This window comes from Papaver somniferum, chromosome 8 (assembly GCF_003573695.1).
Source record: "Papaver somniferum cultivar HN1 chromosome 8, ASM357369v1, whole genome shotgun sequence".
Taxonomy (NCBI): Eukaryota; Viridiplantae; Streptophyta; class Magnoliopsida; order Ranunculales; family Papaveraceae; genus Papaver; species Papaver somniferum.
The window spans coordinates 2397730-2413572 of NC_039365.1; the positions used below are offsets into that span (position 1 = coordinate 2397730).

Here is a 15843-nt window from a genome sequence, read left to right on the forward strand (position 1 = left end):
GAAAGAAAGGATTGCTTTCATGCATCATCTTACTTCTGCTTTTTGCTTTTAATACAATGTTACATGTAAGTGAGAATAAAGATTACAAACTCTCATCAAAAATGAAAGCCAAACTAAAAGAAAGAAGCTTTGACGTCGTTTCCTGTCTTCCTTGCCACATTTTTTTGTTTTGATTTCTTCGTTTTCATGTCTTCCTTGCCACTTTTGTGAACTTCACTGAACGTGGTTATTCATTGCTAACAACAATCTTCAATCTTCCTTAAACCTTCACTTGGTGTTTACTGCTCAGACAAGAAACTTCCTACTCCCTGAGATGCTTTATATTAATTTGTTTGGAACTCAGTGCTGTCAGTGTGCAGTTCACATCACTGTTGAATTGTTGCTGCAGCTGCGGGTGATTGTTCAGTCCACTTCCACACTTTTAAATCTCCGTTTCCATCACCAGTAAAAAACAAACCAAGTGCAGTATGAATAGCTCGAATCTCCCCTTTGGCACAAATTTTTCCTCGTTCTTTAAACGATGGCAGGTCATAGAGACGCACAGTGTTGTCATTGCATGAGCACATCAACACAGGTTTTCCTTGTGCATCAGGCATCCCAGAGAGCGCTAACAAACCTTGTTCTTCTTGTTTGGTGTAAGTGACTTCTAACTTTCCACTCTCGGTAATAGCCCAGACTTTTATTGTTTTGTCCAGAGAACATGACAGTAATAACTGATCCCAGCAAAGAACGGACGTTACGGCTGATGTGTGATCTGTCAGAGTATAAATGCACTGTAACGTCTCAAGTGACCACAACCTTATTGTGTTATCCATGGATCCAGAGTAGAGTATATTATTGCCTACAACTAAGGTAAGAACAGAAGCACTATGACCCTTTAGAACAGCAGCAGGCTCGAAACCATTGGTTGCAGCAACAAATTTCCAGATCAATATGCTACCATCCTGTGTTCCACCAAATAGCATTTCCTTTTCCACAGCCAAGGCATAAACTAGTCCAGATGGACCACTAAGACTGAGTTCCCTTTGTGTTTGAATGTTCCAAGCCTTGACACAGTTATTGATTCCAACAAAGACCCAGGGGCCTTCACTGATGACACAGCCAACTTCAGATCCAACGCTAATTACAGCAGCACTCTGGCCAGTTTGACAATCCCAGACCCGAAGAGTTCCATCTTTGTTGCCAGAGTATAATTTGTCAGACCCCTTTGGGAAAGCAATCCCAGTAATGGCCTTCTTCTCCTCGTGCCCAGCAAGTTGTGCCAGCATTGTGAAATCATCACTGACAAACCATTTATGCAAGAATTTGCATCTTTCACGAAAGGAACACTTCTCGGCCATCCAATATTTGCAAATAGTCTTCTGAGGATCCTTAACTAATCCTGGACCTTTAGGTCCTCCATGATCTCTCCCCCATTTTGAAGGCTCTGTTGAATCAGCTCGAATGTAGGTATTGGGTTTTCTTCGCGAAACTGAGTCAGAAACAGAGAAGTTCCCCTGATGTGAAGGTTGTTGAATGACATTGGATCTCTTTGATCCCATCCCATTGTTGCTACTTGGCTGTGGCAATTCGCTGTGGCGAAACGGACATGGATTCTTTGTACATCTACCCGCCCTCCAATGTTTGCAGACTATATCTGTTGTTGGCACTCCTCCAAGTCTATTGAAGCCAATAACTTAATTGATCTGAATCAAATTCCGATCGGCAGTACTTGAATTAATCTCTGACAAAACGAAAATACTGAACTTCTCAAAATAAAAAAGCCTCGAAAGCAAAACTGGAATCAGAACTGTGGATTTCGGCAGTTCGGTTGCCTTTATGTAGGGATGGACTTTTGTTAATTACGAGTAAGCCCTTTCCCAGTTTAGGCAAGTTTCCATATCTCGACTTGTGTTTTTAGTTACGAGTAAGCCCTTTGTTGGGTTCAAGTAAGTTTCTGAATCTTGAATTTTAACTAGTCCTGTGACGATGACGCTAACTTGGGGAGTAAAAAATAGGACACCAAAACTAGACTCCTTTGAAGAACGATTTTTTGGAATTCTTTTTTGCAAAGTTATCAAACCTTAGTTCGGTTAGGAGAAAAATTTGCAATTTTACCAAACCTTAGTTCGGTTAGGACAAAAATATTACAACATTACCAAACCTTAGTCCGGTTAGGAAAAAAAATTGCGATGTAACGAAACCCTAGTTTGGTTAGGAATTTTTTTTTTGCGAAGTTACCAATTCTTAGTTCGGTTAGGATTTTTTTTTTTTGCGAAGTTACCAAACCTTAGTTCGGTTAGGAATTTCTTTTGCGAAACAGCTGAACTGTTCTTCATGTTCTTCATTTCCAGCAAATCCGGCTAGTTCGACAAAGTTTTTTCACAAAATTCCTAACTGAACTTACTACTGTAATGTAGCGCCCCCTAAGCTGACAGCTGACTAATCCAAGAGATTAAATAAATAAAGAGGCACTAAGAATCTAAAACATATACTTAAGCATTCAATTAAAAAATGCGATACAAAACTTAACCCAAAACTAACCCGCTCTGAAACATATATATACAAGAAGTCCTTTCAAATCATCAAGAATACATAACACGATTTGGACAACTTAGCCTATGTAAGTGATGATTAAGATTTGTTCTCATAATACATAAATCAACGGCTGTGGTTGATCCCATGAAATACAAAATCATTATCTCTACCTTAAATGAAGATGATGGTTTTGACTTTTCAGTATTCCGAACCCAAATACAATGTTAGATTAAGCAAACCAGAAAGAAGATGTATTCTTCTATCTTCTCCAAGTCGGCGCAGCATCCATGATAAGAATAATAAAACCGTAATCTCATTTCTTTGATGTGCAAATTCTTTTCTTTGAAGAAAATGGGGCTCAAACCTTAGCAAACAAAGGAGATAATTATTCACCCTTTTATGTTGTTTTGCTTTGAATTTTAAGTTTATTGAATAAATTAGAATGAACGGGTTTTGTTTGTTTGGTGCTGTGAGTTTTTATGAATTAGTGATGTTCATTGTGTGTAAAAATTCTGAATTTAGTAAACCAGATCAAGTCCCCTCTTTCCTGTTCTAATATTAAAATTTGCAATTGCAAAGGAATCAATTGAGAGATAATTATTCCCCTTTATGCTGTCTAGCTTTGAAGTTCAACATGATTGAAATGATTAGGATGATTTGTATTTTTTTTTGGTGGGTATCGTGACTCATGTGAGTTTTCATGAAATAGTGATGGTTCGAATTAAGTTGTTCAAATAATTATTTCTTCACTTGGATTCTTTTTTCGGGTTAGTTTTTCGAAAATTTTGAACTTTGATTCATTTGGTTTTGATTTTGTTGGTATCTGAATGTAACAGAGTTGCTAAATTTGACCAAGAATGAGAAAACTGAGGTGGCATATGAATGTGTCAAAATAAAGCAAACTCCAAGACTTCACCTCCAAAACTTATTCCAGGAGCATAAAACTGATTTTGCAATGCGCTTGCTCCAATTCAGGTGATTGTTACTATCCCGGTAGACTAATGAATTATCAACATTGGTCTCAGTCTTTGATCTAATCACATAATAAAACAAAGGATGACTTGGATACGTTTATTTTAGAATGTTCATTTCAAAGACCTGTGTCAGTGCACTGATACCGTAAGAACTATGCTATTTTTACTGGAATCCCAATTGTGATGATAAGTGCTTTAAACAGTTAGAGAGTGTGACGGAAATTATTTCCTTTCCCTCTTTTTAAAAGACAATCTCCAATATTTTTAGTCAATGTTTCTAATTTTGCATATGGAATTCATCATGGCGTTTCGAATATTGAGGGTTTTATGTTCTCCTATTCTATGAATAATAAAAGATACAAGTTTGTATGTGATCATTTTGGATTCATAACGAAGTCAAACCCCAGAACTATTAGGTACTTGTGGCGAACGGTTGAAGTCCTGCCCTAGAGCTTTAAATGATAAAGTGCAAGTTTGGTGTAGTTTATTTTAGAATTGCATATATAACGTTAGATAATGGGTTTTATGGTCACAAATGATCTTGGGGTGTACTTGAGATTATCCATGCTCTTATTGCCATCTAGAAATACGTAGAAAAAGTTTTTGTTCTTGATTAACTTGAACCATTATAATATTTCAGCAGTAATTGGGATTTGTCGTAGAATTTAACGGAGTTTGACAGATGAGAAATATGTAGCAAGTAATGATTTTTGGTGAAGAAGATATTAACATTTTTGATGGCTTTGTAGGGTGACTAACTAAAATGTATTAGGGAATTTTGGAAATTTTATTTTTGATTGTTCTTCTTTTTTAAGAAACATCTCACTTTTGTGTTGATGTCATTCTTGCATTTAGAAAATTTAATGATTACTGACCACATCAGTATATTATATATATGATCCTTCCCACAACCAATCTCGAGCATATGAAAATCAAAGAACCACAGGGAATTCGAACAAAAGTAATCCGTTGGTGAATGATCCCTCATTTTCACTTGGTAGATTCTCAACATGGGCCTTCTTTAGGCTAAACTATCTTGAGTTGTCTTCCAAATATGCAGGCATCAAGAAAGACGAAAAGAGGGTGAGAAAAAATGAAACATATTTTTGAGGTCGTCTATGGGATTCTAATGCGCCAGATTGTATTTTAAATGCGTATTTCAGCGAAAAGAGGGTGAGAAAAACCTGATACTTACAATGAGTGGAACTCAGAAATGGAGAATCAATATTGGCGTCAACCATTTTACAACGAATATATGTGAAATAATTGATTGAAGACATTCAATTATACCCACATATTACTAATATGTTTTGCAATGTATAGCTGGAAGATGAAGTTAAGAAAATCCAAACTCTCTACAGGTATAAGAGCAATATGGGGAACTGTTGGACAGGGTCAAGACCCTATGCTTGAGGTTGTAACTGTAAAAATACCACGAAGATGAAACTTAGACCGTAGCAATTGTAACAACATCATGGTAATCTACAGATGGAAACTGGGATACTCATTAAGAGAGTTGACGAATCAATGAAAGAATTGGATTCAGGATACGCCATATACGAAGGATCGAAAACTTATTTAAGTTCTGAAGTTTAGGTTTATCTTTCTAAATTCTACACTCTTTAAAACTTTTGGCTACCATGTAAAGATGCCTTTGCATTGATCTCTTTTTCCATCTTTTGGAGTTACGATATAGTAGTATTAACTCACAATTGGAATATAAAACCTATAAATTTGTGAAGATTTGTTGTATCAAATTATTTTGAGTTTTATGTTTATTCCGTTTGTTTTTTTGGGCGATGAAGATAGATGGCAACAGAGGTAAGGGCTGTCGTCGGCTGATAGGGTTGTTGACAACTGGATAAGTTAGAAAGAATTGAAGTAATGTAACGAGCCTCCCTATAAATCTAAACTTTAGATTTCAAGGGCCTAATGTCAAATTTACGCATAGGATGACCTCCACACAAGTTTAATGTCACATTTCCATTTTATTTATTTTTTTTGTAAGTATTTTTATCTGTAACAAACATTAAAAAAATTCTGCATTATCCTTTATGTTTTTCTACCTATGAAGAAAACATGTTGAGAAGTGAAACAGCGTAGTGCATCCTTATTGGGCTAAAGGGGCATAACCAATCTCCAGATATCCCCAAAATAAATGAAAATAAAAGGGGTATATATAAAATCCACACCTAATTTTTCTAATAAACTGTATGCATGTATCGTTACGACACGGGTTAAGTCCTAGTTAGTGGTGGTCAGGATTTGTCCAGACAAAGATAAATCAAGGGTTGTGGTTCTTCTGACCACCCCCTACAACTCGCACATGTGGCATTAATTTCAATATTATAAATGAAAAATGAATACTAAAGTCAAGATATGGATTTTCAAAAATTATAACGGGGAGGTTCGAACTCATGACCTATTGTGTCACAAGAGTGGCCTCTAACCAGTGTTCCACCTTGGTTGGAATTAATAGAAAAGATAAATCAACGGTGTTGGTTTGTTCAACTTAAATATCATAATTGCTTTATTAATTAGTGTTTCACTAATTGCATATAATAAATAATAGAATCATTATAAAGTGTTCTTTAATTAGTGTTTCACTAATTGCTCATAATAAATGACTAATCATTTTTTAATTATAAATGTTTTCTTAATTAATTATAATATTTATTTCTATTAATAAGTAATTTTTATAAATAATATCAATAGACATTTTTGGCGACAATGAGTAATAGAAGAGGTGGAGGCCGAAAGATTGGTGGTGGTTAAGGGAGGAGCCAAGCACAATTATATTTATTTTTGTTCTTTTATCGTAAAATGGGATACAAAGTCCATTTTTCACATGTATCCAACTTGCCAAGAATTTTTTCTCCATATTTACTCAAAATCTTGGCTCCGCCCCTGGTTTGTGCTGGAAGAAGTAGTGACGGTGAGTGCTGGTGAGTAATGATGGACAATATTAATTTTATGTTGTCGTTACAACATCGATAACATCGTAGTGTGGAAGATGTGGTAGGTTGTTTTTAACACTTTTGATAAATGAAGGTACCATATATTTCAGGGATGATATCATACAAGACAATATTTTCATGATCGTAGTTGGATCACCCAAATGGTACCCATGTTATCTTTGGTACTATATCGTATAAATCATGATTTTTTAATGTTAAAATAAAATTGATTGCGATACAAAAAAGAATATATACACGGAAAAAAAATAACGAAACTAATCAATTGACGACATTTTGTTCAACCTAAACCTCATACATGGCATTTGTGATTGAAAATTAGAATTGCGTCCAATAACCTACATGGGGTGGGCGACAGTGATGGTGGCAGTGGTGGAGTCAAAAATTGAAACTGAGGAAGCCTACTTTTTTTTCTAAAAAAGAAACATGTAAACTTTTGTGGACTAAACCATAAATATATATGGACAAAGTACTATTTATAAAATAAACTAAAAAATTTATGTAGTTATTAAAAATTTAAGGGGTTAGAGCCAGGTTAGTCTACCCTTGGCTCTGCCACTAGGTGGTGGTGGATAAAAAAATGGATTCATATGGTTTTATGGTGGTGACGGATATTGGTGAACAAAAACATATTATGCTAATTTCGTAACGCCACAAAATACGTAACGCTATATTATAAAGTATAAAACGTGGTTGATCATTCTAATGTTAAAACAAACTCAATAAAACACATGTCCATTATAAAAAAATTGGTGCAATCAATTGCCATGTTATGTAATAATTAAACGAACGACACGAATCAAGATAAAAACATATGAGATTATTTATTACCGATTTGTCTATGTAAAGAGTGGTCAGGATTTGTCCTTGGTAAAGATAAATTTACTGCTGGGGTTTGTTCAACTTAACCATTTTTAAATGTTTTATTAATTAGTGTCTCATTGATTGTTCATAGTGATTAATTAAATTTCTATTATAAATGTCCCTTTAATAATCTAACATAAATACATAATTTTATTAATAAATAATTTTACTAAAAACTATATTAATTCTAATGGTGGTAGTGGAAGTAGGGTTAGTATAAATGGTGGCGGGTGTTTGTGAATGGTGGAGGCGGTAACATTACTATTGGTTATAGTAGTGGATAATAATAGTTTTTGCTTTTTAGTGAGTTTTATTGACCGAGTGAAAAAAAAATCTTCACAAAACATGATTGTGAAAGATGTAATTGGTTGTTTTTAGCACGATTGATAAGGACAAAAACCAAACATTTCGAGGATGATACCGGAACGTATAAGACAATATGATCATGACTGTTGGATCACCGAAACGGTATATGTATTATATAAAGGAAATTGGTGTACCCGCGTAAGAGAACATTATCGCTATCTCAAGTACTATTACATTCTTTTTCCTGAAAGACCATCAATGTCGAGTTGTTTCGCGACAAATACCTACAAAAACAACAACTTTCACTCAATTCCCGATATAAAACCTTATTGACCAGGAAATGTATCTGCATTCTAAAATATTTGTTTGAAAATTATGTTTGTTCATCAAAATTATCATAAAAAACTCCAAATTATAAATCTAAATTTCGCCTCCGATGTTTATAGAATATTTTTTATATTTTACATTCTCAAATCATGCGACCTCTTGATTACAAATCAACAATATCAAATTACGGATCAATATGTATAGGTTTCATTCACTGGATTAGAAGGTATAGTAGATACAGATGGGTAGATCACACAAAGAAAAAGATGACTGAGAATACTTCACTAATTTGGTCAAGAAATAAAGTCAAAATTTTAAGATTAACTTTCTATCGGACTAATTAGATCGGCTTCGATAGGAGCCGACTAAAATACGGATTAATAATAATTTCCACGTAAGACAATTGCAAAACATAGTTTGGCTAACTCTGCCTATGTAAAGAATGGTCAAGATTTGTCCTTCCTCAATTGCTATGTTATGTGAGAAGAAGGTGATATCTATGATTGAGGTACAATTCAAATCTATTAGATTCGTACCATTTACAACTGGACGACTTGAAAAAAATTGACGTGTTCTTATTATTATTACAGGTGAGGGATACATTGACCACACTTGCGTGAATAGCTTACTTCTCAAATGATGGTGAAAAAGCGAGGGTCTAACAACACCACCCAATATTTCGCTTAGCCATCTGTATGGACAAACTCGAATATACTTTTAAGAGAATCAAAAAGACTCAATCAATTAAAAGTACATCAACGAGTTTATATCTCTCTATCTTGATTTGATTTCCTCAACCAGAAGTTGCGAGTACTAATCAAATACAAGGAATAACTTGGATGGTACCAAAGACCAATATCCAAGGATCAATCAATGACAATCAACAACCAAAGGTTAGATTACTCTAATTAATGATCTAACGCACAACCTGTATTATTTCAATTATAAAGATAAAACAATATAATGCGGAAACTGAAATAACACAGACACCAGAAATTTTGTTAACAAGGAAACCGCAAATGCATAAAAACCCCGAGACCTAGTCCAGATTGAACACACACTATATTAAGCCGCTGCAGACACTAGCCTACTCCAAGCTAACTTTGGACTGAACTGTAATTGAACCCCAATCAGTCTCCACTGATCCAAGGTATAGTTGTACTCTCTACGCCTCTGATCCCTGCAGGATACTGTGCACTTGATTCCCTTAACTGGTCCCACCCACAACTAAGAGTTGGTACGACCCAAAATCGCAGGCTTTAACAATAAACAAATTTGTCTCTCACAGACAAGTATATCAAAGTATCAATCTGTCTCCCACAGATAAACCTTAAACGTTTTGTTCCGTCTTTTGACAATAATCAAGGTGAACAGGAAACAATTGATAATTCGGTCTTATATTCCCGAAGAACATACTAGAGTTATCAATCACCTCATAACAATCTTAATCGTATGGTAGCGAAACAAGATGTTTCGGAATCACAAACAATGAGACGAAGATGTTTGTGGCTACTTTTTATATCTTGCCTATCGGAGATATCAATCTCAAGACAATCAATCTGATTAACTTGTACGATTGAAGATGCAAGATCAGATCACACAACTACGATAAAAGTAGTATCGGTCTGGCTTCACAATCCCAATGAAGTCTTTAAGTCGTTAACCTGGTTTTAGAAGAATAAAACCAAAGGTTAAAGGAGAAATCACTCTAGCATGCAAACTAGTATCACACGTAAGGTGTGGGGATTAGTTTTGAACAATACTAGATGTCCCCTTTATATAGTCTTTCAAATCAGGGTTTTGCCTTGGTAACAAAGCAATCAATATCCACCGTTAGATGAAAGCATGATTTATATTCAATCTAATATTTCTCAACCGTTAGATCGAAAACTTAGGTCGTTATTCATACTTTGCAATGCACGTTTCTAGGTTTGTTAACCGTACCCAAACGTATGTACTTGTTGGTTCAACAATAGTTAACCAATTGGTTAGCCATATGAGCATTTCATATCAACCATGTTCTTCTTCACCATAACTAGTTCAAGTGACTTCAAATGAACTAGTTAGATAGTTGTTCAATTGCAAGGAAATCTCATGTACTACACAAGATACAATTGAAGTAAAGATGATTTGATTCACTTGAATCGGTTTATGAAATTTTATAGCCACGGTTTGCAAACTGCATTCCTTAGTCTTTTTAAGTTTAATTTCAGAAATCATCTTTAGATATATAACCTTCTTAAGTTCGCACACTAGGTTCGCGGACTTAAGCAACCGGGCAGAGTTTACAAACTCCAGCAGAAAATCTCGGACTGGTACTTACGCAACAAGTTTGTCAACTCTAGCAGAATTTCTCGGGATGAGAAGTTCGCAGACTGAGTTCGCGGACTTGGCAACAAGCCATTCTTCCGATTTATCTTGATCAAAAAAGTTCGCAAACTTTGGTTCAAGGGATAAGACTTATGCACAAACAATACTTATGTCCATCATTGGTTATGTAATCTAAACCCTCATTCCAATCATTGAAACATTCTTAGAGGATGTTATATAGATGCTACACCATTTCTCGTCAAAGCAATTTTCAAGATGATTGAAACATATTATGACTTCCGTCACATGGTAAAGATAAAGTCGGTTAACGAGAAAAGCTTACCAACACATATTTTGAGATATAGATAGGCGAGGTATACTCGGCTCGAAATACCAAATGTGTATAATCCAAGTCTATATATATAGCATACGACTTCTTGTCTCAAAGAGTAGTATATAGAGTAGATAGACTTTTGAGTGACAGATAAGTTCAAGTCTTCACATACCTTTTTGTCGAGAAGTTCCACCGGTTCCTTGAGTAGTTCTTCTTCTTGTATGATGAATCTCCATGAAGTCCTTGAGCTCAACTACACTTTCTATCCTAGTATGAGACTTAGCTATAATAGACTAGAAATCAAGACTTATAGTTTTAATCACTAACGTTGACAAACATGCTTGAGATAGCAAAACATGCGAGTTCGACCGAGCAATGCTCTAACAATTGGTGTTGCATGTACTGTCTAGAATGCAACGAGGAATTTGAGGAAACAAGGCACCAGAAGCAGTGTCCGGAGTATTTTGGATATAGTAACTTAGACCCGATGTAATACTTATGTTATTTTTTTTTCCACAATCTATTTATTTAAGAAAAATGAACATTGCAAATACATAACATCAACAAAAATTAGACAGATTGCGTTTGACAATAATGGCTACTGATGGTCTGGAAACCGGAAAAGAAAGGAATTGTTGGGATATACAACGGATTACTTGATACGAATGAAAGAGGTATAACTATTTCGATTATGAAATCACATAAAGTTCACGGTAGAATATGACATCAAGTTTAAAGTTAGTAACAAACATAATATGGCTAAATAAAATGTTAAAAAAAAATAGGATATATATAAACTTAGAAAGTCGTGGGACTTTAAGAGGCCAATTTTGAAAACTACAATCTTAGAAATCAACGATCCACAATACCATATTTTTTTTATAAATGTTCAACGTAGAAGATGTCAACTTTTGGTAAAGAATCTATTGACAACCTATTAATTTGAAATAGGATCATGGAGTACAATATGTGTTCAAGGTTCTTTATGAGGTAATGTGTCGCCAGATTGTATTCCAAGTGAGGGTACGAACATATAGAAGTGACAAAATGTCCAAGACTTTTGAAGTTACCAAAGACTTCGTTAAGAAGAATTGTTGGGCACAATACTTTGTTGAAGATTTAATGGCAGAGGTTCGCATATATACAATCCCTTCGAAAAGATAATGGGTACACATTTTAAACATTGTCATCTAATGGGTGTTGAAAAATTACAGGAAAATCATGTCACATTGGAGAGTTTGTATCATCTGTTCGATGCAAAAAAAAAAAAAAAACTATTCTCTGCCTATTTGGAGGATCGACAACATGACCATGATAGATGAGTCAGCTGGAGCGAAATAGGAGCATGGGGAGACTTTTATGACGATATTGATTAGTTGATTTCACTCAGATGAGCGCTGCTGACGACATATTTCAAAAAAAATATTTAAACTTTCATGTTCATGTAGAGCATTATCCCATTATAAGCAATGGACCTAAATAAAAAAGTGTCTGGAAGTTAAGATTATATTTCTTTCGTTTGAGCAAATCTTAGGCGGTAAAATATCAAAGGAAAAAAACAAGAAAAAAAGAGAGGAAAATCCCAACTATTTTTATGAAAAACCCATATTAAATCATAAGGAGTTGATAAGTATTTGGGACACGAATTATACGATATATTAAAAATGAACCAACATCATGTCCCATGCCGTTATGGCACGTGTTAAGGGCTAGTGATACATATAAAATAGTCATTTGGTTTATAGATACAATATGAAATATAATAAACATAATAGAAGTTAACCAACTACGAAAACAACCCTTGAAGCTTTCACTGCGCAACTCTGATCTGTCTCTGAAAATGAAAGTGGGAATGAGTGAGCACATCATCCCTAAAAGGGGTGCCCAGTAGGAATGACAAGATTTGGAAAATAATAATGTTTTCCCAAACATTAAAAAGTGACCAAGTCACTGAAATAAACAAACATGTATATGGACAAACTCCTTCTTCAAAACAATGTATAATATTCGTGCTAACCTCACTCATTAGCTATTGATATCACCAAGACCATGATGACCCACTCTAAGCAATAAAAGCTGAATTCATGTAGGTATAAATGTGAAGGAGCATATCCTATATACCATACGTGGAAATTCTCATTTCCCATAACAATTCATATTGACAACAAAACATTACAGGTCCTTTCCAAATCGTGGAAAGATTAACAGAATCAACAGAACTATCATAATGTAATTTAAACAAAATATGAAATGCATAAATTGACAATGCATGAGTTTGTTAAGCATAAACTTTTGTAAAAGAAACAACGGTGGTTACAAAAGAGTCAAATATATTCCCACCTCTTTTGATGACAAGCCACACCTACCTCGAGATCCACGATCCACTGGTTCATCCTTTGAATCGATCGTTGTTAATACTAACTGTTAATCACACAAGAACTCTAAGAATCTTGCCAAAAGGATCACACAAGGCTCATAACATAATCTCGTACAATCTCTAGTAATAGGCTAAGTGAACTACTGGTTTTGGCCCGTTTATGGTTCTAAACAACTTCATTAGCTAAGAAAGGTTTACTAATTCAATTAGATTGATTCTACAATTCATTAGCTAAGTCTTATGAATATCTACAACTTTTTAGAAGAAACTAAATGCTAATTCGCACCACAAGGGTCCAATTCATCAAGATAGAAAACGAACTCTAAGCCCAAGTACACCAAAGTCAACTAACGGTCACTGACGGTCAAGGGTCAACTAACAGTCAATGTCTATGTCCAAGTCAAAGTAAATTCAACGGTCTACTGGTCTGGTCACTGAGTCAAACCGATTCAACTCAGGTTAACAAGGTCAACTCGACTCAGTCAGATTAACTAAGTCAGCTAAGCAAGACGAGTCAGACTGAATAAGTTCAGTCAGACAAACCAAAGGTTCTTACCTAACTACAATTCTAATATCTGTTCAAATTCAATCTATTTCATTGCATCAAATCATTCATTTCAAATCTATTTCAATTGATTTACAAAGACAATCCATCTTACCTACAAGAGCAGAAGCAAGCCTTCATAGAGACTGCCATCAAGCCATAACTACAACAACAACGCTTCCTTGCAACTCACCAACATCTACGGAACCACCACCGTCTCAGCACCAACAGTAGTATTACTACCTTCAACAACTATATACAATTCGATACTCCATTCTCACCCATGATCTGTATCTTCTAATCATATACTTATTTCATGCGACTCAACACAAGCCCGGACTACCATTGCAGCTTCACCCACACTACAACTCCAGCAAATACTTTTCAACTGCACTTCATAATCCATTCAATCACCAACACACATAACTAACACTTCACTTGTAAATCCAGAAATACCACCGATGGCTCACTAACTTAGCCATATTACAACAATTCTTCTAGTTCAGTTCATACCCCTTCATTACAATTCTAACTTCATCTTTTTAAAACATCATAGAATATCACCTACATCTCCATCTCAGTAACTCCCATTACTACCTGAGATTCTCATATTCACCACCACCTAAATTACAGCATCACCAACAAATCTCAACTTCACGAACTTATACAAATTCATCATCATTTGATGTAACTCAGCTCAACTCGAGCGGTACTAATGCATTGATATACACATCTTCTACTAACTGCAAACTCATACCCAACCTAACCACTAGGTACTCAAATTCATTTCCACCAAGACTCAGACACCAATCCCCTTCTTTTGTTAGACTCATACTCCACCTGAAACTCTCCAAACTCTCACAATTGCAGTTAGGCAGTGATCGGTCCCAACCCATTTCAAACATACACATTTATCCAAAACTTAGCTCAAAGACAAACTTATAAACTCATCAATTAAAACTTGAATCGATTCTTAACTAATTTTACTGATAAAGCAATTACCTCTATTTTTGTTTCACAACCGATTGAATCAATTCTTTTTTGCTTTGAATCGAATCCATCAATCAAACCTTCCACCACTCCACAAGTTCTGTTCTAGCAACCCTCAACAATCTTCATCCTCAGTTCTCGACTAAACCCTAATTCAAATTGGTGAAGAACACATGAGACCCTAATTATTCAATTCTTATTTGTGAATCGAAAATTAAATATTAAATCTTCTCCTTTACGTTCAACACACAAAACCCATCTTCAATTGATCTTTTAGAGTATCAATTCCATCTTCGGATTCTCTTCTGCAATTCTACAGAATCCCTAATTCAAACCTCCTCAATGATTCTCCACTGAATCAAATTCAAAACTATAATTGAACACGACTCCGTTCGATCTTCAACCAACAGAAACTCAATATACTAATCAATTCCACGAATCTCAAAACGAAATCTAAACCCTAATTATAATTCCCTGTTCCACTTTTTCTGTTGGGTTTGATTTCACCGCATCAACAAAAAATAGCACCATCAACCCTTGAATAATATTTCTACTCTTGACTCGATCTCAAAATCCTCTTTTAATTCTCAGAGTATCGGCAGACGAAGAACAGTGGAGAAGCAAAAGAAGAAAGAGGAAAGAAGAAGAAAGAAAAGAGAATGAAAGAGAAATAGAAATTCTGAACCTCATCGATTTATTTTTGAGTTATCCACATAGGGTTCCTTGAGAAGAAAGTCGGTTGCCTTAATAAACCTTTAATACGAAATGATCATTTTACCCTTCACTTAAAATAACAGATATCTTCTTCGTCCGATGTCCGAATGACACGTTCGAGTAGTTCATTTCGCATAACTTTTTGAGATCTATTCGACATTACTAATTTCGTATCTAGATCGTTGTTAGATTAATTCCTATTAATTGACCTTTATTTTAAATTGATCGAGATATTATTGGCTAATACGTCTCTTGACTAGTCTAATAGCGTTGACGAGCTCGAGGGTCTTTACATGTAACTTCCATTTTCAACCTATTTTGATGACTACTACTCAAATTTTCAATAAACAACGAATTAGTAGTAATGGGTATGTGGGAAAATACTTATGGACGAGTTTGTTCACAAAAGATTGATAATCGACGATAAAAATTCATTGAATCGATGACGATGCAAATTTAATGATTTTGATTAGATTTGTATATGATCAGGTTTAGATGATCATAAATTTATGAAGAAGAGAAGAAGAAAAATTGTAGAATAGAAGAAGAAGTGGTAGAGTTATAAGTTAAAGGGTAATCTAGTCATCTTCACCTTTTAAGACACCCCTTAT

At 34.9% G+C, this 15843-nt stretch overlaps 1 protein-coding gene across 1 annotated transcript; it reads right to left on the reverse strand.

The window, feature by feature from the left end:
- Positions 1–365: 365 nt before the first annotated feature.
- On the reverse strand, positions 366–2327 carry LOC113304908 (zinc finger CCCH domain-containing protein 17-like). The gene is made up of 2 exons (XM_026554029.1): positions 2269–2327; positions 366–1659 (listed from the first exon to the last, which is right to left on the reverse strand). The coding sequence occupies exons 1-2, from the start codon at positions 2325–2327 to the stop codon at positions 366–368; spliced, it is 1353 nt and encodes a 450-aa protein (XP_026409814.1).
- Positions 2328–15843: the final 13516 nt, after the last annotated feature.

What these genes read in the sequence shown, in the direction of transcription:
- LOC113304908 (XM_026554029.1), bottom strand. Translation starts at nt 2,327, where the DNA reads ATGAAGAACATGAAGAACAGTTCAGCTGTTTCGCAAAAGAAATTCCTA. An exon ending in AAATTCCTAACCGAACTAAG is followed by an intron (nt 1,660 to 2,268) that starts GTTTGGTAACTT and finishes TGGCTTCAATAG; the next exon opens with ACTTGGAGGAGTGCCAACAA.